The 24737-nt window shown below is 41.6% G+C and overlaps 1 protein-coding gene across 1 annotated transcript; it reads left to right on the top strand.

The window, feature by feature from the left end:
- Positions 1 to 1805: 1805 nt before the first annotated feature.
- On the top strand, positions 1806 to 24196 carry OGA (O-GlcNAcase). Its single transcript, XM_048310935.1, has 16 exons — positions 1806 to 2042; positions 5651 to 5702; positions 6028 to 6125; positions 7344 to 7474; positions 8134 to 8305; positions 9184 to 9282; positions 9437 to 9721; positions 10253 to 10411; positions 11670 to 12280; positions 12671 to 12845; positions 16394 to 16479; positions 17334 to 17438; positions 19044 to 19129; positions 20077 to 20269; positions 21078 to 21237; positions 21925 to 24196. Exons 1-16 carry the CDS (start codon positions 1856 to 1858, stop codon positions 22059 to 22061), a joined length of 2736 nt encoding a protein of 911 aa, XP_048166892.1. The 5' UTR covers positions 1806 to 1855; the 3' UTR covers positions 22062 to 24196.
- The last annotated feature ends 541 nt before the right edge of the window (positions 24197 to 24737 follow it).

The raw sequence follows: 24737 nt of genomic DNA, 5'->3' as shown, positions 1-24737 counted from the left end.
GCTTTGGATGACCCTTGTTAGTAGGAGGTGGCATTGAAGGGTGGTAACAGCCAAGTCATTTGGTCTATGGCAAGAACAGAGATAAGAGCTGAAGGATCCTCGGAAAAGGGCAGCCGTGTGTTGTTTCCAGCCAAGTTTTTCTCAGCTTTCAGAGGAAAAATTATTAGTAGCTATGTGGTAAAACAGCTGAGCAACTGGATGAGGCAGCTGATGCAGCCTGGGGCAGTGATTCACTCCAGCATCCTGAATACTGCCTAGAAACACAAGCATTTTGTAAAACGATGAGATTCCAGCACTGGGAGAACTAATACTGCAGGATTATTTTGGTATGATCAGAGATATCAGCACCCCTTCAGGGTCCTTTGTAACCCTGTAGTCACTGCCCAGCTCTGCAGGTGTATGAAAGCCCTGGGTGTTCTCCACCCAGATTCTGTGCATTTCTCCTCTCTAACCCTTCTGTAAAGTCTGGTGGTGTATCAATACAATTTAGCTGCTTACTATTTAGGGTATCTGTACAATTTCTATTTTTGCTCTTTGAAAGCTTTGGCCTGAAGATGGTGGTAACTAGAGATGCTCCTTGGCTACGGGCTCTGCTGCAGCTTCCTGAGCACAGGTATTGACAGTGCTGGAAACACAGCCGTCTTCAGTTTCTTGTCATGCCCGAACTGTCATCAGCGGGAATGTGGCTGAAACGGGATGTGTGTCTGCCCTCACGTCTACAAGCATTCTCCAGCCCTTCCTCACGAGCTGGAGTTTTCGGGAGCTCTTTGCGAACTTGTTTCTTGTTGGCTGGTACCTGCTGCAGCCTCCCCAGTGCTGGGAAGGCTGGCAGGATCACCTTGCCGGCCTCTCTCCATAGCCACAGGAGAGGTCATCTTCTCAGCCCTGGGGTCCCTGCCTCGTGCTCCCATGCGGCTGCAGCTTCTCCCTAGAGAGATGCTGTGTGACCTTCTGTGATCCACTGATATCATCTCAGCTTTGGATCCCACCCTGCAGCATCCTCGTGGCCTCTTCCAGGCATGGAAACACCTCCAAGCGTGTAATCGACCTTGCCGTGCCAGGAGGGTCGGAGCTTTCCCCTCCCCCCCCACAGCGGCTCGGCCTCCCCTCCGCGCCGCAGCCCCGGCGGGCCCTGCTTAGCTTGCGGGGCACCGCGAGAAGTAGGTCAAGTCTCACGGGAGCCCGCGCGCCCTTCGCTCCCGCGCAGGCGCGCTCCCGCCCGGGCGCTGCGCCGCGAGGCGCGTGCGCAGACGCGAGGTAAACACTCAATTCCCCACCCTCCTTCCCCCCTCGGCGCCGCTTCCCTACACAAACCCCACAGCGCATGCGCGTTATCACACTGCCGCTTCCCCCTCCGTCCCCGCGGCCCCCCGCGCGTGCGCTGCGGGCGCGCGCTGCCTCCCCGCGCAAGCGCCCTGAGGCCGCCGCGGCCTCGCCCCTCCCGCTGCCGGCCCCGCCGAGCACGCGCAGTGCGCGCCCTCCCCCGCCCCGCGCCTGCGCAGAGCGCGCGCGTCGCCCGCCCGCCTCATTCCCTGAGGAGCCTCTCGCGCCCTAGCCCGTTGTTCCCGCTCCACCGGCGCGGTCCCGGCCGCCCGCGTCCTTCGCTCTCTTCCCGCCGAGGCAGACGCTCCCCCGGCTCCCGCGGCGGTCCCTCGGAGCGGGGCGGCTGCGGGCGGAGCGGCGCGGACCGGTTGGGGCCGGTTCTCCGCGCAGGCGCAGCGCCCCGTAAACAGGAAGCGGCGGCGGCGGCGGCCCCGGAGCGGCGGAGACAAAGGGGCTGCGGAGCGGGGACGGCAGGGACGTGGCTCGGCTCGGCCCGGCCCGGCGAGCGGCGGCGCTGGCGGCGGGCGGCAGGATGGTGCAGAAGGAGGGGCAGGCGGCGCTGGAGGAGCCCCAGGGCAGTCCCAACCCGGCTGGGGTGCCCGGCGCCCCTTTAGAGCCGCCGGGCGCCACCGCAGGGCCGGTCTCGGGGGGTGAGGAGACCGACACCGAGACGGAGACGGCGCTGGGCTCCCGTCGCTTCCTCTGCGGAGTCGTCGAAGGTGAGAGTTCTCGGAGAGGATCTCCCCTGGGAGAGAGGGGGTGCGGGAAAACGAGGGGTTCGGTATCCGCGGGAGGCCGGCGGTGGGCTGGTCCCAGCTGGCTTTGCTTCCCCGTTTCCTCTCCTCCCCCGCCCGGAGGAGCCCGCTCGGCGGGGAGGTGGCGTGCGGTTCTTGGCCGGGACTCCGCCAGGGTGGGGAGGAGCTGCGGCTCCCGGGCGGGGCTTCTGCCCCCGGGGCTTGTGCTGGAGCGGGGAGCGCCCTTTGATGGCAGCTGTGCGGCGGGGCGAGGGCAGGCCTGGCACCCCAGCGCGCCGATGATTCCTCAGAGGCTGAGGCAGTGCTGGGGCTCGCTTGCTCGTACGTGTCTAAAGGGGAAGTAGGAGAGAGCAGAGCTACCGCGCGATTATCCCGGCTGTACGTGGTCTTCCTGCGCACTGGAGACTCACATTCGGTCCTGAGTAGGGACTAGGTAATTCCGTAAATATCTGCTCTGTAGTTAATATTAAAAGTACCTTGTTCTCTAAAGTATTGTAGCTTATTATTTTAATTGTAGAACAGTCCTCTGTTTTTTAGCATAGTTGCTGCATTTAAAGATTTAGATTGTTGCTGAAGCTGCAGAATAAAGGGACTTTTTGCAATTCTCAGTAATGCATTTCTGACAGATCAGATAAGGTAGGTGGTTGAAAGCCAGCAGGAAAAGTGATTTATTCGCAGCGTAGCAGTTGGTTTTAAATTGTTCATTTCCTGTGATCTCTTATTATTTCTTTACCTATAATGATTTTCTAGTAGGGAAACAAAATGATTAACAGATGGAATGGAGAGGGGAACAGGCAGTTTATCAAAGTCAGTATCTGCCATTACTTGCAGACTGTTTTCTGTTCATATCTTAAATTAAAAGAGCATTTGGCTTTGTAAATATCACTGTGAGAGGTGAATTAGGCCTACTTGATGATGCCTTTCTTTTTAGCACTTGGTAGGGTTTAAATACAGTCAATGTGGAGGAAAATGCCTTTTTCTTTTTTTGCTAATAGACTTAATTCTGTGACGGTAGATGCCAGATTGAAGGCTTTGGAGACAGGCAACAGTGAAGAGAAGCACAGATTGTAACAGCATGTTTTCTCATGTTCCTGCTGATACACCTGGAACATCACTTGTTTGTCCAGGTTTCTACGTGAACCACTGAGAATACCGTAATAATTTTTCTTGTTGTGTTAGTTACATTGTTGGTTGCCTCAGCATATATTGTGTTGCAGGTGTTCTTGAGTGTATGGTGCACAAAACAAAGCAATAAAATGGCCTCTGCCCCATGAAGCCGTCAGACACTGGTTAGGAGTTACCAATCTAACAGTAATATGTGTATGGGGGGGAAAAAGGAATAGGGGAGTGTTTAAAAAAAAAGGCAAACAAAAAACCACCACCAACAGAAAAACAAACTTGTAGTGAATGAGGTAAATGGTAGTGAGTGAAAACATCTGTCTCATTAATGACTCAAGGGAATTACAGAGTTAAGAGAAAAACAGGAATTAACTTCAGAAGTGTAGATAAATACTTAAACATAGTGTAGTGGTTAATACAGACTAAGGTATAGTGAGATTAAAGCACTGAGATGGAGAATTTGGATCTTTGGTAGAAAAGGCAGAGGGCAATTGGCCAAATACTGGGTATGCACTCTAAGAATGTGAAGAGCCTATGTCACTTACCAAATTCACTGTTTTGCAGAGTAATAAGGTCTAAGAGATTGCTGAATGCAAAGCTTGGGTGCACTGCCTCTAGGACGTCCTGGCTTTTAGTGATGGAGAGCATGGTAATGGGATGAGGTATTTTGGCATGATCTGTTGACTTTGTATTAATCTGACACAGAGTCCTGAGAGAGTAGTACAAAACCAGGTCAATTTTTTCATTTGGACAGAAAGATCCAAGAATTGTCATCAGCTGGTGACAGTAGTAACCTAAGAAATGTGTTGACAGATGAGAAAGTATCTCTTCAGATTAACCAGTTCTGTTCAGCCTTATTTAATTAATTTTTGGTAACTGATTTTCTTTCTTTTTATAATAGGCTGTGCCTTGCTTTAGGCTTGTAGGTCTGAAACAGCAGCATTGTAAGTAAAGCAAAAGTCTTGTGAACAAGTTATGAGGCATAGGGGATATTCATTAGGTCTCACAGGATTTCACTTCTCTTGTGGGTTCTTGAGCTTCCTCAGGGCAGCATCAGTCAGAGTCAGGAAACCTAAGCGAAAATAAGAAATTCCTTCTGGGTGAAGTAAACTGGGAGGTTTTCAGGCCTCTCAACTCTCTCTTCTTGTTCTGTGTTGCCCCTGGGCAGTTGTGAGAAGTAGTTGCTCAGTTTTGCCACATTGTGGTGCCAGGCAGTTTGAGATCACTGTTTGAGAGAATAATTCTTAAAACTTGAGCCTCTTGCTTTAAGCTTCTTAAAAGAGCATTGTACACTTAACATGTAACTGAAATACAATGTATAAAAAATGGCTTCAGTTTGGAGTTTAGAAAGGTGGAAGGGTGGTTTTAACCTCAACGGGACTGAATACTTACAGATTTATGAGGGTGAATAGCTTTGGAAATGAAGATACTGTTTAGCTTTTGAACTGGTGTTCTACGGGGACCTGTGAGCTTTGTGTATTAGTAGTATCATTCATCACTGAGTGGCCATGCTGTTTGAAAAGAAGAGCTTATTAAATTTCATGTTATTTTGGTCTCTGGTCTTTGCACGGACTGCAAGCTGAAGCTTTGTTTTGAAGTGCCCACTTGTGGTTGAACTGTTTGCACATAGGTCTAAGTGAGTTGGCTTGACTAAGAGCGCATTGAGAGTGCTTTTTAAAAGTATTATGTTTCTAGAATGGAAAGATTAGATTTAAAGCCAGAAGCAGTTGCAATTTCCATGGAATTGTATGACTTTCAATACAGTCTACTTTAAAATCACTTGTGTAGATGCTTTTATATATGATTATTCACAGACATAGTACTAGCTTGTAAAATGTGGAAATGGTAAAGTAGGATATCAGTTTGCGACTTAATTTTGAGAAAAAGCCTATTAAACAGAATAAAAGAAATAAAATCCTAAGCATTTTGTTGGCTCACTTGCACATGTTTTTAATTACATGTCATCTCCTCCAATATGTATTTATATATTCAGTGTATATAAATTCTAGCCTGTACCACCAGTTAAGCATTTTTGAGCTGGTAAATATTTTCAGGTGTCTTCAGTGTTCACCTTAAAATCAAATCTATTTTGTAGGTGTCTGGAGTGGTAGTTTAATTAGGTTATAACTGCTCAGTCTGCTGCTATAATAATGCTGACTTGACTTGTCAAGGGCATATGCTCAGCAACACAGTTTGTATTCTGAAAATTAATTGCTTCAGTGGCCAAAATTATAAGACCTTAGATCATAAGAAATAAAACAAGTTATAATTGCATTTTAAATTTAGATCAGTTTAGGCTGTTACTATTTTATGCTAACTATTTTTTTTGCTTTCTGCTTTGGGAAGCTTTTTGACAAATGTAGCAAAAGAGGAAGAAAATGGTGGGTCGTTAATATAAAGTTTCATGGAGCAGGCATAATCTAACTGGATAATTCTAATGTTGTTGCCCATAGGATTTTATGGAAGACCTTGGGTGATGGAGCAGAGGAAAGAACTTTTTAGAAGGCAAGTCATGTTTCCTCTTACTGCAGCACATTCCATCAGAATGTAATCATAATCTTCCACTTAAGCCTGGAAAGAATTATTGTTCTAACCTAGAGCAACTTTCTGCCTAATATCTGTATTCTTGGGGATTTGTATTCACCTTTTCATCTTGCATAAACCGAATTTGTCCAATATGATTTGTGCTTCAAATTTTGTGATCTAATGGTATAACACAATGTTCAGTGAACAAAAAAATAAATTAGATTAAGTAGAAGATTAAGATGAAGTAAAACATAGGATTCCTGCATTTGTAGGCTATTTAAAGGCTTTTTTCCTGTGTTTGTAGGCTTCAAAAGTGGGGACTGAATACGTACCTGTATGCTCCAAAGGACGACTACAAGCACAGGATGTTTTGGCGAGAAATGTACTCTGTGGAGGAAGCAGGTAATTGCTTTTATTTCTCCTCTGTGTTTTCTATAAGTAGCTTTTTGAATAAATTGGTTATTGCTATGTATGCTTGCGTGTGTTTAGTCACAGTAGCCTTTCCCAAAGGTGACTGGAGATGTCTTCTTAATACCCTGCAGGTGTGTTTATTGGAGCTTTGGAACAAGCGTGGATTTACTTCTTCTAACTATAACTGCAGATGATTTCTGAAACTGCTTTTAAGACTTTGTCTTACAAGATCTACTTTTTGTCAAGGGAAGGGTTGCTTGGACTTAATTCCTCTGGCTCTTGAACATCTGGGCCATATTTTGAAGTAGAAATTATTTGCTTCAGAAAAGGGAAAAAAGATTGATGAGCAAATAGCATGTCCTTTTATGTGATTCATTAAGTCCTTGTCTCAATGAAAAGAGTACCTGTTACAAAAACAGCTCTTGACCAGTTAGTCAGAACATAAAAGATCTGTTCATGCTAGTGTGAGTTGGTTCATCCACCTCTGGCGTTTATGGGGTTTATGATGGTTTATTAGACTGAGGGGATTATAGTTTGCCTTGGGTGAGGGGAAAAATTATACTCCCTTAAAATTAAATAATCCTTCTTGGAGTCCTCTTTGAATCACTGCAGAAAAAGAATCTAAAGGATACTGCAAGGTAATAGCCAATAACAGCAAAGATTGTTAAATATAATGAAAATAATTGTCTTTATTCATTCTATGAAAGAGTCAATTGCAAGTTTGTTTTTTAAAGCAACTACTTCTGCACAGTGATGTTAAACCCCACTTTTTCATGTGCCCAAGCTTTAATCCTATGAGTAGTATGTGAACCACTGTCACATGATATTACTGCAATAAATTGTCTGTTAGTATGTGTGGAAAAAATGAGTAATAATTCTAGAATTGTTGATTTACATACTGTGGAAATAGTCTATATCCATGTTTGTCTCGCAGCACTGAGATTAAGAGAATTTTAAAATTATTTGTAGAATTTTTAACATGGAAAATGAGAATACAAGGACAGTTGTTGTATTCCTGTTGGCATAATTGCTGAAGACTCTTCCAAATAATTTGGTGTTCTTTGCTGTGTTAGTTTCAAGAAATTCCAGCAAATGTTTTTTCTAATTACGATAGAAGAGGCATCTGCACTTTATAATATACTCTAAATGACACCTGAGAATTTTTTTTAACTGTTGAGTCCTTCTGAACTATTTTAATTTGATTTCCAGAGCAGCTAATGACTCTAATATCAGCTGCACGAGAACACGAAATAGAATTCATCTATGCAATCTCACCTGGACTTGACATCACTTTCTCCAATCCTAAAGAGGTATCCACACTGAAACGTAAGCTGGACCAGGTAAGGATGACACAAACTTAGTACAGTTGCAGTGCTGCTTAATTTGGAAGCTCCAATACCCTGCTCACTCTTGCAGCTTTTCACCAGCTTCTTGAACCTTTTCAGCACTGCTGTTAGGTTGGGTGTCTCTGAATGGTTCTGATGGATGTGTTCAGGTTGTGTTGCAGAAGTAGCCAACAATAACTTAGATTTTAAAAAAAAATCCTCATCTTGTACTGGATGCTGAAGGCTATTTTTGTCTTCAGAGTATTTCGGAATCTTGAAGCCAAGATGCACTGCTAAAGCAAGAACTCTTGCCCACAATAAATGCCTGTGCAGGCAGACCTGACATGCACATCATCTTTGTTCTCCTAACTGACTCCTCTCCTTTGCCCAAGAGCTGTTACAGAATTAGCTTTTTTCCCAGCTGTCCATCCTGTTAGATCAGCTTTGGATGGTTAAAACTGGAACAGATTGCAGGTCTTTAAAGGTCTAATCTTTGAGAGAAGCAGAGCTTCAGGCGTTCATTGTGAATAGAAACCAAAGTCTGTTTTGCCTCCACTATATCCCCCATTCCTATAGGTGTTCCCTTTAAGGTAGATTAGATTTTAAAATTCTACAGTTTGATTAAAAGAAACAATTTAACAAATGAAACATTTTGCTCTTGTCTCTTGTATTAGGTTTCTCAGTTTGGCTGCAGATCTTTTGCACTGCTGTTTGATGATATTGATCACAACATGTGTGCAGCAGACAAAGAAGTTTTCAGTTCTTTTGCTCATGCTCAAGTCTCAATCACGAATGAAATTTATCAGTATCTAGGAGAACCAGACACATTCCTTTTCTGTCCTACAGGTAAAATGAGCAGAATCGTTTGGTTCAGCCTTAAATGAGGGGGAGTGTTATCTTACTGTGTGAAAAGCTGGTTTAATATTTAATAACTGCCTTAAGGAGTATTCTGGGGTTGATTGAAGAAATTGACTTATAAAGAAAAGTTTGATTATTCAAATGTATGCAAAGATTTTTCCAAATCTATACATTTCTGAAAGGCTCAATGCCAAGCAAAGAAGGCAACTTGATAGAACAGTTCAAGAAGTTTGAACTGAGAATTAGGCTAAAGGAAGATTTATTTTTTTTTTAACTTGAACTGAAATCTTTGCTTCCTGAATTAGCAGGTTGTTAGTTTCTAAGATTTTTTTTTTTTTTTTAAGTAGAAGTAGTCTCTGCTTACTGCTGTCCCTGGTTCCTTTTTAAAATAAAATTGCTGACTTCAGTAGTCACTGACTTGCTTTATTTGTAAAAAAAATATTTCTAGTTTATCCTCTTACACTGTAGTAGTTTGGTTCTGTTGCAGACCTTAACTTTAGAGATGTATGTTCCAATGTTAATATTTTTAGGTATTTCCACTTTATAATGAGTCTTGGGGTTTTCTCGTTCTCTTGGATACTGTTTGCTGTAATGGGGCCCTCTATTTATGGACTTGATGAATTTTTTCCATTTTGACACTTGAGCAATTTAAAATAATTCTCTACTTTTTGTTTCTGATATTCATGCTAAGTGTCATTCATAATGTCCTTTTTATTTATACTTCAAACTTTTGGGCCTTGATTAATTTTATAAATGTTCCTCATTTCAAAGGGTGGTATTCTCTCAATGTGTTTGTGGGACAGTTGGGTATGTTGTCACACATGTGCATCCTTCTGATAACAGTGACATTCTCTTTTCTTGTGCAGAGTACTGTGGAACTTTCTGTTATCCAAATGTTGCCCAGTCACCATATTTACGGACTGTAGGAGAAAAGCTGCTCCCTGGAATTGAAGTGTTATGGACAGGTAAAAAACTGTTTGGTTTGATGGCTTATTTCTTTTAATTTGTTGGTGTTAAGTATTTTCTCATAAGTTTTTATTAAAATAAACTGTCCAACTACTTGGGGATTGAATCTTCAAGTATATGCAAAGCCCTCTGATTATCCTGTTTCCTGCTTAGGTCCGAAAGTTGTATCCAAAGACATTCCGGTAGAATCCATTGAAGAAGTTTCTAAGATCATCCGGAGAGCACCAGTTATCTGGGATAACATTCATGCTAATGATTATGATCAAAAGAGGCTTTTTCTTGGGCCTTACAAGGGTCGGTCAACTGAGCTCATCCCTCGACTAAAGGGCGTTCTGACCAATCCAAACTGTGAATTTGAAGCCAATTATGTTGCCATTCACACGCTTGCGACCTGGTACAAGTCTAACATGAATGGAGTGAGAAAAGATGTGGTGATGAGTAAGTATGCAGAGCTGTTTGCTGGATCTATGCTTAACCATATAAATCATACCAATTCTTGGTGTTTTTAATGATTTTAACTCTTCCTCACCAATTTTTTCTTCTTATGATCACCAGCCTTTTCTGTCCCATAAGTAAAAGGCAGTTGCCTGAAAGATAATGGTCTTGCTTTACTGGCTTCCTGGAGCGTACCTGGAGCACGTGGTATCAAAGAGTTGCTTAGTCTTGAGAGATTTCTGTGGTTATGTAATTAACACTTTTGGAAAACAAATTTAATGCCCAAATTTGACATGTGTCCATGGATATGATTTCATTGGAATAGAAGCAGTTCAGATCAGAAGACACCCTGAATGCCAGGGTGTCCGGTTTCTGTGTTGATATGGATGGTGACCATAATTTTCTTTCTTTTCTAGTAATTTGTCCTTTTTTAAGTAAGCCTGTGAGTGACTGAATGCCTTGTCTGACATTACTTTTGTTTTTGCTATTTTAAATCAAACTTGCGTGATAGCTTCTAAAAATTTGTCTCTGTAGCTGATACTGAAGACAGCACGGTTTCGATCCAGATTAAATTGGAAAATGAGGGGAGTGATGAAGATATTGAAACAGATGTTCTCTACAGCCCACAAATGGCCCTGAAGCTGGCCTTAACAGAATGGTTGCAGGAATTTGGAGTACCTCAGCAATACAGCAGTGAGTATGATTTGGTATCATTCTGGGGTTGGTAGAAAAATGGGGTTAGATGTTCAGTATTTGTGTTTAGATTAAGGATATTTTACAGATCCTGGCAATTCATACACTTCAGCTGGAAATATTTTCTACCTTAGTAATTGGGGAACCTTAAAAAAGTAAGAATGCTTGGTGTTCTGCAGTGTGCTTGTAATGCTCTGACTGATCAACAGAAGAAATCTTGATGTATTATCCTTTGGCACTTCTGATACAAGACAGGAAAGGGTCTGGATCTTGCTAGTCCCAGTTGTTACTACACTTCAGAGGAATCTGAGAAGGAAAGAGTTGTTTTTATTTTTCCGAGTTGATGTTAGATTGTCGTAAACACTAGTTCTGGTCCTGAAGACTCCGTGTTCTTCCAGTTGTTTTAAGATAGTTTTACTTTCTTGAGTTTCTGTCTACGTAAACCAGCTGAGTTCCTTCCAGCATTGTACACCTTTTCTGTACTAGTGGGAGCTTGGGATCTGAGGTAAAATCTGTTTTTCTCTAATGTGGGTTTCAGATGATCAGAGCATCTTTCTGTGGTAACTGGTGATGGAATAGAAGAGCTGGTTCTCCTGACTGCTCTGGTGCATTTATGCTTTTGAACTGCTGTAGAGTTTTGTATCTTTCTAAAACTCAGCTGCAGCAGAAATGCTGGGTGAAGAGCAGTAATTAAGGTGTCAGTCTGCCTCCATTTTCACAGTATAGTTGGAGTTGGAAGAGAGCTCTTGAGTCTAACGACCTTGCTCAGGGAGGGTGAATTAGAGCAGGTTGTCCAAGACTGTATCCAGTAAGGTTTTGAATGTCTCAATTTCCCCCAGGTTAAAGACATTTTTGAAATTGAAATATTTTAGCATCAGTCCTTTTCTTATGAAGTGTCCTTTATACTCAAATACAACTTTACCAAGTCAGTTGATGCAGAGGGAAAAATAGTGGCTTTGAGAGCTTTTTATTCTGATGACATAGTTAAAAATGCTGCTGGCAGCACACAAATGTTAACTAATTTTCCTAACTTTTTCTTCATCCTATCTTTGCTTACCAATTATGTGAAAAGGAAACTTGCAAAACTCAAAGTCAGTAGTTAGAATTACATTGACAGAAGTGAACAGGCAAAATACCAAAAGGAAGCTGTGCTGATGGGATGCTGTGGTAACAAAATCATCCATCGTTTGCAGGAGTTGCTGATTTGAATGTTAGTTGGCAGATATTGAAAACTAAACTTGTTTCTTCTTATTCTCAGGTAGGCAGGTGGCCCACAGTGGTGCTAAAACCCCTGTAGGGGATGTAGGGCCACTGGTGGCACCATCCTCTTTAAATGCAGCGACAGTGGTTACCACGGTGTACCAGGAACCCATCATGAGCCAGGGCGCGGCGCTGAGCAGTGACTCACCAGCCTTGGCCAAGGAGGAGGAGAAGAAGCAATCTGATGAGGAACCAATGGACATGGTGGTGGAAAAACAAGATGATGCAGACAAGAATGCAAACCAGATACTGACAGATATTGTTGAAGCCAAGATGGCAGAGGAGCTGAAGCCAATGGATACGGATAAGGAGAGTATAGTTGAGTCAAAGTCTCCAGAGATGTCTATGCAGGAAGACTCTGGCAGTGACATTGCACCTATGCAGACTGATGAACAAATTAACAAAGAACATTTTGTGCCTGGGCCTAATGAAAAGCCTCTTTACACAGTAGAACCAGTGACTTTAGAGGACTTACAGCTTCTTGCTGACTTGTTTTACCTTCCTTATGAACACGGGCCCAAAGGTGCACAGATGCTGAGGGAATTCCAGTGGCTCAGAGCAAATAGCAGTGTTGTCAGCGTTAATTGCAAAGGAAAGGATGCTGAAAAAGTGAGTGCAAATATTGTTTCTCTTCTTTTAAGTCAAAATCCCAAGGAATTTTATCTGTTGTCTGTAATAGACTGGTGTTCTACTTTGTAGGTCCTGAAGGCTAGTGTATAATGAACCACAGGTCACAGTAATTTTCATTACTCCAGTGGAATCTACTGTTTTAAGCCCTGTAGTGCCACGTAGCTATGAAGGCAGTCCAGCGTCTGCATTTGACCAGTGTTCACTGTACTGGCCTCACTTCTAACAGCCATAGAGAATATTTGTAAGTCATGTGTGGTGTGGTAGTCCATCTTGGTAAAATGAAGTAATGAATTGTAGGGTCTTCCTCCATATTTAGAGTACCTCTCCTCCCTAGGAGCCTGTGTTTGATCTTGTGGATCTTTTTCATAGATAGAAGAATGGCGTAACCGAGCGGCCAAGTTTGAAGAGATGTGCAGCTTGGTGATGGGCATGTTCACTCGCCTCTCCAACTGTGCCAACAGGACAATCCTTTATGACATGTACTCCTACGTCTGGGATATCAAGAGTATTATGTCAATGGTGAAATCTTTTGTGCAGTGGTTAGGTAGGTGCATTGGGAGCCATTATAATCCCAGACAGCATATTTTTTTATGTGTATTTTTAATTAGCCCACGGGGAAAACTGAAGTATTGGGCAAATGCGGTTTCCTGGACAGGGGGTCTGGTTTGACCCTGTTTTAAAGGTTTTCCTGTCTTGCTATTTGAAGCAATGCTTGCAGTGAGTTTGCTTTGCTATTAAAAGTGAAGTCTGCTGGATGCTTAAGATTGGAGACCTTGATTTTCTTCTTGGGCTAATGAAACTTGAATCTCATCTGACACGTAAGTGTTGACTTTAACTTACTCTTGACTGAATGCACACTGGACTATGCCATGTAACTCCTTGGATGCTCCGCTGTATGATTGGAAATGACACTACGAAATGTGATCACATCAGCCATCTGCTGTTTGCTCTGTCTTGATAACATTATTGCTGTCTTCAACAGACCTTTCAATGGGCCTGGCCATGAGGAAGGTGATCCTCCCAGCCCATGCGCATGCGAGCTTTAGCATAAGGCTATTCTGGTGCAAAATAATTTCCTTTAAACGCTTTCCAAATTGCTGATTTTTTAAATTTTTTTTTTTTAATTTTATTTTTTGGTAATGGGTGGAAATTGTGGAGCTCTCTGGACAGATTTAGTCTGAGACTTAAAATGATCTTGAAACAGCTTTTTTTTTTTTTTTTTTTTTTTTTTTTTTTTTTTTTTTTTTTAACGTGTGGCACTTTCATCTTTGTTTTGTTTTGTTGGTTTTTTGGTTTTTTTCCTGAAAGATTTTTGGGAGATCCTAAGTTGGCAGATAGCACCAGCATGGCCTGGGTAATTCTAGTGACCTCATTTCACTTTCAGGTTTCAATCCAACTGTAAGGAATATGCTGTGGAGTTGCTTGACATACACAGCAGACAGCAAAGCTGATGGTCTCAAGTCACACTTTCTGTAGCTGTCACAAACCTCACAGTGGCTAACCATTACACAAACTTGGTCTAATCCTAGTATTTGGATTGCCTTTAAATTATATTCCTAAACACTGCCAGATTTAAGCAGGGACAGAGAAGACCGTTAAATCATCAAGTTGGTCTGTGTCCAACAAATTCCTGTGTTTTGTACTTATTAAATATCTGATGCCTAAACATATAGTTGATAAAGAAGAGAGCTTTTAAGACTGCCTTTTGCAAAGTACATAGAAGAAAACTACTGGGGGAGGAAAACTCAGCAGCATTGCAGTATTTTAACATTTCTCTAACAACCTCATGCTGTTTCAAAAGCCTTAGTTGGTGCATTTTTAAGTGTAACACAACTCCTCCAACTTTACTATGCTTGCTAGAATAGTGTGTTTAGCTAGACAGAATGCTCTCTTCTTGATAACTTAATCTGCTTAAAACTCTAGGCCAAAGCTCTATAAAGGGAACAGTGATTCTTGTAATCTCTGTAAACATTGAGGGCCCAATGCAGACTGCATTTCAGAATTATCAGACTACGTACTAAATTCAGCTGAAATTGTTTTCAATTATCAGTGTCCCTGTAAAGTTGGGTTCAAGTCTCTAAATGCATCAAATATTTGGAATAGTTCACAGTAGAAGCCAACCCAGTACACACGAACTCTGTTAACTTTGGCACTGTTCTGTTCCAGTACTCACACTGGTATTAGATAGTTGAAAAATTCAGGGTTTTTCACATGTACAGTTTAATACTCTTATGCTAACAGTGCTTCTGTGAGAGGGACCATTTTTGTCTTCAACTTGTGTTTTATCACTAGTGTAAATACAGAGTAAAGGTCTTTGATAAAATACCTAATTATGTAAAGTCAAGTACATTACAAATCCAAACAAGTTAGTTTTCACAGTGGTGTGCTCAATGGTCCACTGGATGTTCACTTTCTTCACCTCTCCTCCCAAGTCCAGCTAGCATTCAGTCCCTTAAATTAGTGTGGCTGTACAGTACTATGGATTACTAATGACTTCTATTGTCTTCTTCCCCATTGTGTACAGATGGGAGAATCCTCAGCACAAGTTTCTACTGCTATTGGATGGACAGCGCCAGATGTTCACAGCGCGTCGTCATTAATTAATTAAAATGGAAAGGTTTTGTCTGTGAGGCAGCTCAGATAGATTAGATGTACAGCAGGCATGAACTGAAGTCACATTTGCGCAGCGACTAAGGCATTAACTATGTTTTTCATTTATACAGCTCTTCATTCACACAGCTCTTTACTGTAATAATTGGAAGTGCTAGTTAAGTTGTAGTCTCAAAGGACAGACAGAGACTGTCTTCCAAGTTATTGACTAAATCTCTTTGTGAAGGATATCTTCTTATGTGAGAACTCTAAAATGTGGGAGTAAACCAAATTTGAATTCTGGTGTTTGGATTGTTTCTGAAATTTACCATACTGAGGGTAGTTTGTATTTAACCTGTATTCCTAAACTCTCATAAATGTCAAACTTGGCACACTTTGGGACTCTCTGACTAGCACAACATACTTGTCTGTACTGATCTGAGACTGTTACTTGAACAGGAGGTAGATTGCTGTCCACAAAAGGAAAAGAGTATTTGCGCTGCTCCTCTTGTCAGAAAACTAGGCGGGTAATTGAGGTCTCCACTCCAGATACCACTTGGCTTTTTTCTCTCTCCAGAGCTGTCATATGTGTTACTTGGTGAAGGCTGCAGTGCCTTACTGGCAGAACTGTGTTAAAAGTCAAGCAGACAATGAAAGTTACTTTTTTAAAGTAAGTGCAAACTAAAGCTGAGAACTGCAATGGGCCTGCTGCTTCTGCCTGAGCAGCAGGGTCCCTGGTGCATCCAGTATACTTGTGGAAGAAAAAATCAAGATACAAAAAGCAAAGCTAGTAGTGGCCACCAAGGTGTATTAGTTAAATTGTGAGTTAATTCCAGTTAACACTACTTAGCTTTTTAATGTGCTAGCAGTGTCGTGAAGGCGTGGCCTGGATTATGTAAATCTCTGTAGTCTCTTGTAAGAATGCTGTTTCATACAGATGTCCTGGCTGCCTGATCTGTTCCAGACTGTTTGCATATATTGCCAGTCCTAGTTTTCTGACAAGATTAGAAACAATCAGTACTAAAATGTGACTTCAGAAAGGTCCATTTTTTTTTCAGGGGCTGTGATAATGGCATTTGTTTGATCTAAAATTTATGGTAGTAGCTATTAAGCCACGTAGCTTCCAAGATGTCATATTTTCATAGATTAAATGAGTGTTTCTGACACAAATATGAGAAAAAAAAAATGTACAAAGTATGTGGGAAGTTTACATAGTTGTGCATGGCACCATTCTTGTGCCTTCTGGTCTAGAATGAAGTGTGTAGCTGAATTGCCTCACCTGTCTGTTACAGGTAATCAAAAATTTGAAATACCACAATTAGTGTGCAAGCACAAAATCTTTATAAATTTTACATTATTACAGCCCCTCCCCCTCCCCAAGCCCTGGATTCTAGCTCAGTTAGAGAGCTTTTTCCACAAGTGTATGTTAGCTTTTTGGACATGTAAGACACCCAGGAAATCCCCCTTCTCGTAACATTCTCCGCTTGGATCTGATCTCAACAGGGTGTCGTAGTCAATCTTCAGCACAGTTCTTAAGTGGAGACCAAGAACCCTGGGCCTTTAGAGGTGGTCTAGCAGGAGAGTTCCAGGTATCAATATGACTTCACAACTGAATGACATTTTCTTTGTTTTATGAGAAACCTTTTGTTGCACATCAGAGGTCTGGAAGGATTGGTCTGCCGAAGGCTTTCTGGTCCAAAGCCCATTAGCCTTACAGCTTGGTTTAAAATAATTTTCCTCCCCTTTCTACAGTAATTTCTCAAGGAGATGCTGCCTGTCCCACGCGCATGCGAAGCGCAGCGGCTTTAGTTGTACATTTCACATTGTTTCTTTGCAGGTCGCACAGCATTTTTACCTGCGCCCGCAATTGCACAATGCGCGCATGCTTGTCTGCCGATGGGAATTCCATGAGCAAAAGGGATTGTCATCCAAATTTTGGTTCCTCTCGAAATAATGCTGTAATGTGCTTTATTGCGAGGAATTCAATTGGCAAATATTCCTAAATCGCTGTTTGTACCATGTGCAGATTTGTTCATGGATTTTTCAGGCGCTATACTTTTCCCCCCTCACAGGTGCTCTGCGCGCAGCAAATTGAATCAGCGCATTGCTTTTGGGATAAAGCGTCTCCTCTGGCCAGTTAACCCTCTTCAGACCAAACCTTTCCTCCTGACATTCTGTGTTCTTAGTGTAGATATGATTGGTAAAAAGTATTTTAAAGCAGTTAAGATTAACAGACTCTTAATGTGCTGTTTCAATTGCATATTTTAGAACACCAATTGGATATTTTCTATTCAAATAAGGTCTTTACATTTATAAAGCATACCAACCCCACCTTCTTCGGGGGTAGCAAGTAGCAAATGTTAATTTGGGAGTCTGCAGTGCACACCCAAGAGTGATGGGTTTTGTTGTTCATATAGTTATATTAAGTATTTTGTTTTCACAGCGTTTGCTGCCTATTGATGGGGCAAATGACCTCTTTTTTCAACCACCTCCATTAACACCCACTTCCAAAGTGTACACCATACGACCCTACTTCCCTAAAGATGAGGTAACTGCTTTTGACACTTGTCACTTTTATTGTTAGTGATGCACTTCCTGTTGTGGCAACAGTGGTTACTGCCGAATCCCTTCTTCCCCAAACGAAGCAGGTGTCCTGATAGCTTGCACAAGGCACAAATGCCAGCTCACAGGGAAACTGAGGTTTAGTGATTTGCCTCTGGTTCAGCAACATGCTGTGCAACAGTACGTGTACACCCACAGCTTGATTCCCAGCCTCCCACCCCCTCACGCTTTTAAATCTGTGTGTGCCTTCTCTATTTATGAAAGGCAAGTTAAATTTGTTCACAGCTGTTAGAAGAATTCTTGCAGCAGGGAGACATGCAGTGGGTTAACCTTAGAGGGTGGATGTGTATGCCTCTTTCACTCAGTAGTTATTGTGGTACCTGCTGGTATCTGCAGAGTTGTATAGGCAGAACATTGATACTGCATCTCAAATTAGAGCTGAAAAATATGATCATGGTTCAGCCATTCATATCATTTTAGTTACACTTGGAAGCTTCTTGGTCTGATTTTGAAAGAATTGTTGTCAAATCTGCTTTGGAGTGTTTTATACTTTAAAACCAGGAAGATTTTGTTAGTCATTATTGATTAGTGCTTTTTATCTTTCTGTTTTTTGAACAGATCTGTACTGTAGTTTCTTTCCTATTAGCTTGGCATGGAGAATACTTGAAACTGAAGTATCAGCCAATAGTTAGTTAACTCTTTATGGATACAGTTTAAACAATCTAGGGATTAATGCAGCTTGAAATTTGGTGTTGGTAGGTACATTGAGATGAAACAGGAGTTTCTAGGTTGAGTTTGCAGTAGTTCAAATGAGTCCTAACTTCAAAGCCAGTCAGACACATAGGACTGGCACATGAAGACCTCTCTTTCCTGCCACTTTTAGGCCAGCTCTGTCCTGTGCTGTTCTCAGGAGCAGCCAAGCAGCCTTTTCCAAACCTTCCTGCAGGACTCGACCTAAGCTGACTTGTTCTTTTGTGGAAAATGGAATTGATATTTCTATACCACCTTAGCAATTGGAGATGCAGCTAAGCATGCAGTCATAAACAGTGTTTGTTCTGAGAAGTTCTCCTTTTAATGAAAGGAGGACAGAGTAGTGTCAAATGCAAAGCATTTTTGTTAAAAAAAGAAATAAAGTTTCTTATTTAAGATGTGACTGATAAAAATTTGCTCTTTTAAAGAGATTCAGGTGAAAGCCTTTTAACATACAGGATCTGTCTGTCCCTGGCAGAGGTTGAGTTGCTGTACTTGAACATCAGAGGTTTTGTGAAGGGACTTTGTAGCAGTGGTGTTGGTCTTCACTGAGTGTTGAGTACCTAACTCTCCGAATTAATCTTGTGCTGTTCCAAGAGCAGGAGGTTGACCGCCAAGCCTTTCCTTCCCAGCCATTCAACTTAACTGCAATGTTTTTGAAGGCAACTTTGAGTTACTTTCAGGGAAGCGGTGGAGGGAAGCCCGTTCTTTTGCATAGATGGATACTTTTGACCTCAGGTGGCTTAGTGCCTGTCAGTACTAGGTTACAGTGTAGCTGCTAATGACACATTCTATTTTGAATGTGACTGATAAGTTTAAATCATCTATTTTCTCTTCTTAGGCATCTGTATATAAGATCTGCAGAGAAATGTATGCTGATGGAGCTGATCAACCCTTCCATAGTTTACCAGATTTAATTGGAGACAAGTATGTATTAGGAACAACTGTCCTGCAGAGGTGGTTCTGAAGGTTGAAGTCCTGACATTGTATTTAATTTAAATTTTTAGAAGTGTGTGGGAAGAACACAAAGAACATTTGAAATAGATAGATAAAATAATTTACCCTCAGGAAATTGGGGTTTTGGTTTCTTAAAGAGACTGTTGACAGTTGTGTCTCACTTCATGTGCTGGTCACCTGTTATATGCTGTTAGAAAATAAATTTAGCTGAAATCTCTGTATTATGAAACCTGTGCGTCATAGTATCTTATTTCAGATTTTGTGAAAGTATATCATGAGAGTATCCATCGTCTGTGGTTACCCTCTGATATTCTTTCTGACCTACTGTAGTTCTTAAGATAAAATAAAATAAAATAAAAGAGGGGGTTTTTGAGGCACAGTCTCCCAGCCAAGTGCTGCAAGTTTTTTCTGAAGTACATGTACAAACTTTTTAAAAGGATAAACAATGATAGATGAAGTTTAAAAAAAAAGGGGGGGGGGGCATTGAATCTGAGCTGTAAAATGAGCTACTTTGAGTGGGGTTTTTTGGTCTCAGGTGTTTAATTTAGATAGGATTTTATAGGGAGTCTGCTCTGAGTGACAGGAAGGCAGATAAGAAAGGGTGTGTAACTAGTATCAAATAATACCCAAAGGAAATGATGAACGAACAAGGAAATAACGGCAGCAGAGCAACTAAGGGCAAAAGCTGAAGAGTAGTGTGTATGGAATTAAACTGTGGAATCCTGAGGTACACATGTTGCTTATAGCTGAGTTTTGATAGCTGATCAGTCAATTAGAGCTTTGTCTGAACTAATTCCATGACTGGAGGACTCACTTCTTTGGTTGACCTGGGAGTCTCCTCCATGGTAACCTGAAGGGCATACTTGGTCAAACTGACCTTCTTTTGACTGAATTTGCACTTTTTTTGTTTGTTGCAGGTTAGTTGGAGGTCTGCTCACCCTCAGCCTGGATTACTGCTTTGTCTTAGAAGATGAGGATGGCATATGTGGCTATGCTTTGGGAACGGTTGATGTGACTCCCTTCATTAAGAAATGCAAAATGTCTTGGATCCCTTTCATGCAAGAAAAATATACTAAACCAAATAGTGACAAGGAGCTGTCTGAGGCAGAGGTTGGTATAACCTGTGAGATCAGAACTATGTATGCTGAAATCTTTCCAAAGAGGGTCTTTGTTTTTCTCTTGCATTTTGAGCTCACATGAAATTCAGTTTTTGCACCTTTCTGATGACTTTGAGTAGGTCAAAAGCATCTGATGTATCAGAAGGAGGCAGTAAAATTATTCATTGCCAGTCAGATACAGCTATGTGCTGTAATACACCCATGAGGTGTACTTTAGTAGTAATCAATGCAGTAAATGTAAAGCACCTTCATCTAGAGAGAATTACATTTTGGAAATAAAGTATTGCTCTGTTCTACTACAAAATGCAGTATTAGTTTCCTCATGCTGCAGGTAGAGCACTGAAAGTCACATCAGTTTAAGTATGGAAAGCAAATTCAAGAGCACTTGGTTTTGGTGTGAAAATCTATGAGCTGTTTGTGGAGTGTGACAGCTGTAAATGGTGCAGAGCAACCTAAAACTGTCCATTAAAAAGGCAAAGAAATAAAAATAGAGTATGTGCACAAACTATTGGTTATGTGTTGGCTTTTGTTTTCTTTCCCTTGAAGTATGGGTCACTGAGAAGGAGCTTTGCATGCCTCCTTTGATGGCCTGAGAAGCTTTTCTGGCTAATCTTTTTGTCTAGAGTACAGACAGCAATTCAGCAGGTGAGGAACCTAAGTGGCCATCAGAGAGACGTGTAGCTGAAAAGCCTGCTGGTTTGGAGGTACACTCCATGAGCAAAGCAGTCTCCCTTGAAAAAGATGAATGAAAATGAAAAGCTGGATAATTATTAAATACCTCTTTCCCATATTCTTTTCAGAAAATAATGCTAAGCTTCCATGAAGAACAAGAAGTATTGCCAGAATCGTTCCTTGCTAACTTCCCATCTTTGATAAAGATTGATATCCACAAAAAAGTGACAGATCCAAGTGTGGCCAAAAGTATGATGGCCTGCCTGCTTTCTTCTCTAAAGGCTAATGGTAAGTTTCTTGCACTTAGAATTCCTTGTTTCCTTACTACATGTCATTTCTAGGGTGGAAGGCACACTTGGGAAGATTTGGGTAAATAATTACAAAAGCTTTTGAATAGCTAACTTCTGCTGCTGCCTTGAAACAGGTTGCTTTTCACTTTAGCCATAATCCTGCAAATTAGAAGATAGGCAGAACTGAGGGAGCCATTTGGCACTGAGAGCAGACATCTTTACATCTTGAGCACTGCACAAAAGTCTGTATTTTCCCTGCTGGCATTGGTAATGATGCCTTTTTTTATGTTTGGCTGCATGCACTGATGGGTAATTACCAAAACTTCAGCATGGGAAGCGCTTGGCTGCCTGCCCTGACTGCGCACCCCACATCCAGAGTTCCTTTGTGCCACTCAGTGCCCTCTTGTAATGCTGTTTTTGGAGCCAGCATCAGATATTTGTGTGTGCAGTGAAAGGTGTGCAGAGGGTTTGTTCAGACTGATGAGACACCTGCAGTGTGCAGTCCCGTTAGGGGACGGTCAGCTATGCTGCCGTAAATCTGGACTCTTGGGCACTATGCTCCACGTGGAATTGGATCACTGATTTACCTGTTAAAATAGGTGGAAACTCTAGTAATATTTTATGTCTGTGCTTTTTACAGTGACTCTTCTCCTACAGTGTTTTGTTTCTTTTCTTCCTTCTTCAGGCTCCCGTGGGGCTTTTTGTGAAGTGAGACCAGATGATAAAAGAATCTTGGAATTTTACAGCAAGCTGGGTTGTTTTGAAATTGCTAAAATGGAAGGATTTCCAAAGGATGTTGTTATCCTTGGAAGAAGCCTGTGAAGTGCTTGACAGTGAACTGTTCCAGTACTGTAGACCCTTAACAGCTGGGCAGGTAGTGGTGGGGATCTTCATATGGTCTAACTGCACAAAGCCAGCAATAAGCCAGCTTGATATAAGGGGCTATGCGAAAATCACCCATCACACATTCAGACTGTAATTTGTTGGAAGGGGATAATGCTGCTGAAAACATTGTTACAACAAAGAGAAACCTTGTCCTCTCCTGGTCCTGTGTGAAGTGCCAAGGAATCTTGCATGGGCTATAGCTTCTCAGAGGAATTCCTCTCAGTCGGTGCTGTGGTTGATGACAGTTCTCTGTGTTCAAGTGTCAACAGAAAATTGGCCTCTGGCAGAATGCCTATAAAGTTGCAGGTTTTTTTTTCTCTGTCATAGGGCAGGATGTGCAACTGGAAGTTGCAGAAATAGGAGGGATTGCTTGTGTCAATCAGCATTTTTAAGGATAAGTAGTTACAGTTCTATTTTTTATTACCTTTACGCTTGTTGATAAAGCAATGACCCGTTGTCATGTCTAATGACCATTGGTTCAAGCTTTGTGTTTTGTTAGGGACGAATGTGCAGTGGTCTGTGGCAGAAGTCACTTAATGACAAACTTGTAAATCTCAGTGTATATAAACTTAGCTGTATGCTGACTAACTTTTTGTTTACTAGTTTTTGTAACTTTTTCTTTTGAAAAGTGAAATGGTATAGGTCCAAGATGGCACTTTTGAATAATCTAAAACCACAATTGAGAACAAGTCTGTCCTCAGCACTGACCTTTCTTATTGTGCCTCATATCCAGGGCTAGGAACTGACCATCTTGGGAAAGGGGAGCAGATCCCAACTGACCCTTCCTTCAGATAGCAGTTTGTCACTGCTTGAGGGTATCATTCTTCTGGGACTGAAACAGCAATTCACAGGATGCTTTGCTGAACCCGTTAATTTTGGTAATGTTCGCATGGGATTATGGATGAAAGATGGTGAGAGGGAGAGAGAGCTGGCCCACAGCTGGGATTTGTCCTTGGAAGAGTCACCATGTTTCAAAGCCTGTTCGTACTAGTTTGATTAAATCAGGGTCTTCAAGTCCTGCACATTTGTATCAAATAACTTTTCTATAAGAAATGCCACAATAAGCACATTTTTACACATTATTTAAATGGTTATCTAGTTTTAAATGTTCCAAGAGTTTACTGTTTTTACCCAGGATGGACATGCTTGGTGATGGGATGGATCTGGCATCGTATGGGACCTGGTAGTCAGGTAGTTGGACCATTTATGAAAATGGTATTTCACAGTAGTCCCAGTGTCCCAGACAGGTGATTGGACAATGGTAATGCACTTCGCAGTACTTCCACCTGCTGCCATCACCTGTCTATATCTTATGTTTAAGTTTTCCTGGTGTTTTTTCAGTGGTGCACAAAGGAAGCTTGGTTACTCTTACAAGCCTCCAGCTGCATAGAAGTTAATTTGCAACCTGTAATGAATGGCATTAAGACTGCAGTAATGCTCTCTGCAACCTGTGAGGAGATGCTGTGTTTGGCCTTCTAGTGCAGTCATGTGCAAGATGGTTGTTTTTTTTTTTTTTCTTTTGCAGAATGTGAATGATTTTTAATGTGGTAGGGAAGTATTTAAGTTGAAACAAGTTCATTTCATTTTTAGAGAGAGGTATGGGGTTGTGCTGTGGGATTTCATAAAGTCCGAGCTGAATGCCACTAGTTTTTATACAGCTTTGAGTGCATGTTGAGTAGCTGATACCTTGATTTACCAGGTGGGAGAGTTTTGTTTCTTCATGGATACCAGGCTCGACTTATTTTATCTGGATGCATAACATTACAGCATAGGATGCTTGTGGCCTTATTTCTTGGCTTTTAAGGAGTTGCCACATTTTCTCTTCCTATGAATTTGTTACTATTATAGAAGTTAATTGTCTAAGCCTATGGAATGTCAGGCCAATACCATCATTCTAGGATTGTAAAGTGATATGTTGACATATCTTTCATGGTTATGAATTTTCATTAAGGTTGGAATGCCACTTTCATTAATCTGTTTTAGATCAACAGTATCTGTAGCAGAAAAAGACCTGTAAAACTGTATTTGAAGACCATGCGAGAAATAGAATAAAAATTGAGAATTGAATGTAATTAAATGTGTATTTTGTGTATGAGCTGGTCCAGAACCGGAAGTGATTCGGCAACATACGTTACACCACACTGTAAGTGTTGGATGCCCTCGACATCAGCTGTCAGAGACTTTTGTCTGGTTTTGGTGTTGGCAGTTGTACATCCACAAAATTTAACTTAGGAAGATAAATACTGAGATACCTAAAGCAAGTAGCTTCCTGCTTAAAATGACAGCTAAGCAAAGGGGTGGGCCAGGGGTATGAAAAGCAGCTTTTTCCTAAGGTCACTTCACAAGAGTTTGTCCACGTGCTGTACAAGTGCACAGGTGTGGTTCAGAAGCTGTGCAGAGTAGAGAACAGGATAACACACAAACTAAGCAAGGAAGTTAGCATTTTCTTCTGGCGCAGTAAATGTTCTCTGTTAAAACAAGTAATGTGTTGCACATAGGTGACTGTGTTTTCTTGAAGCCTATTTCACGAGGTTATGACAGACTTGCCTCTCTACAACACATCTTGGCCTGGGAAACTATACTGGACTCTGATGTTGCACCAGACCCTTTTCC

Source organism: Corvus hawaiiensis, chromosome 8, assembly GCF_020740725.1.
Source record: "Corvus hawaiiensis isolate bCorHaw1 chromosome 8, bCorHaw1.pri.cur, whole genome shotgun sequence".
NCBI lineage: Eukaryota > Metazoa > Chordata > Aves > Passeriformes > Corvidae > Corvus > Corvus hawaiiensis.
Note: the sequence above shows the minus strand (reverse complement) of the source record. Positions and strands in the feature narration are given on the sequence as shown.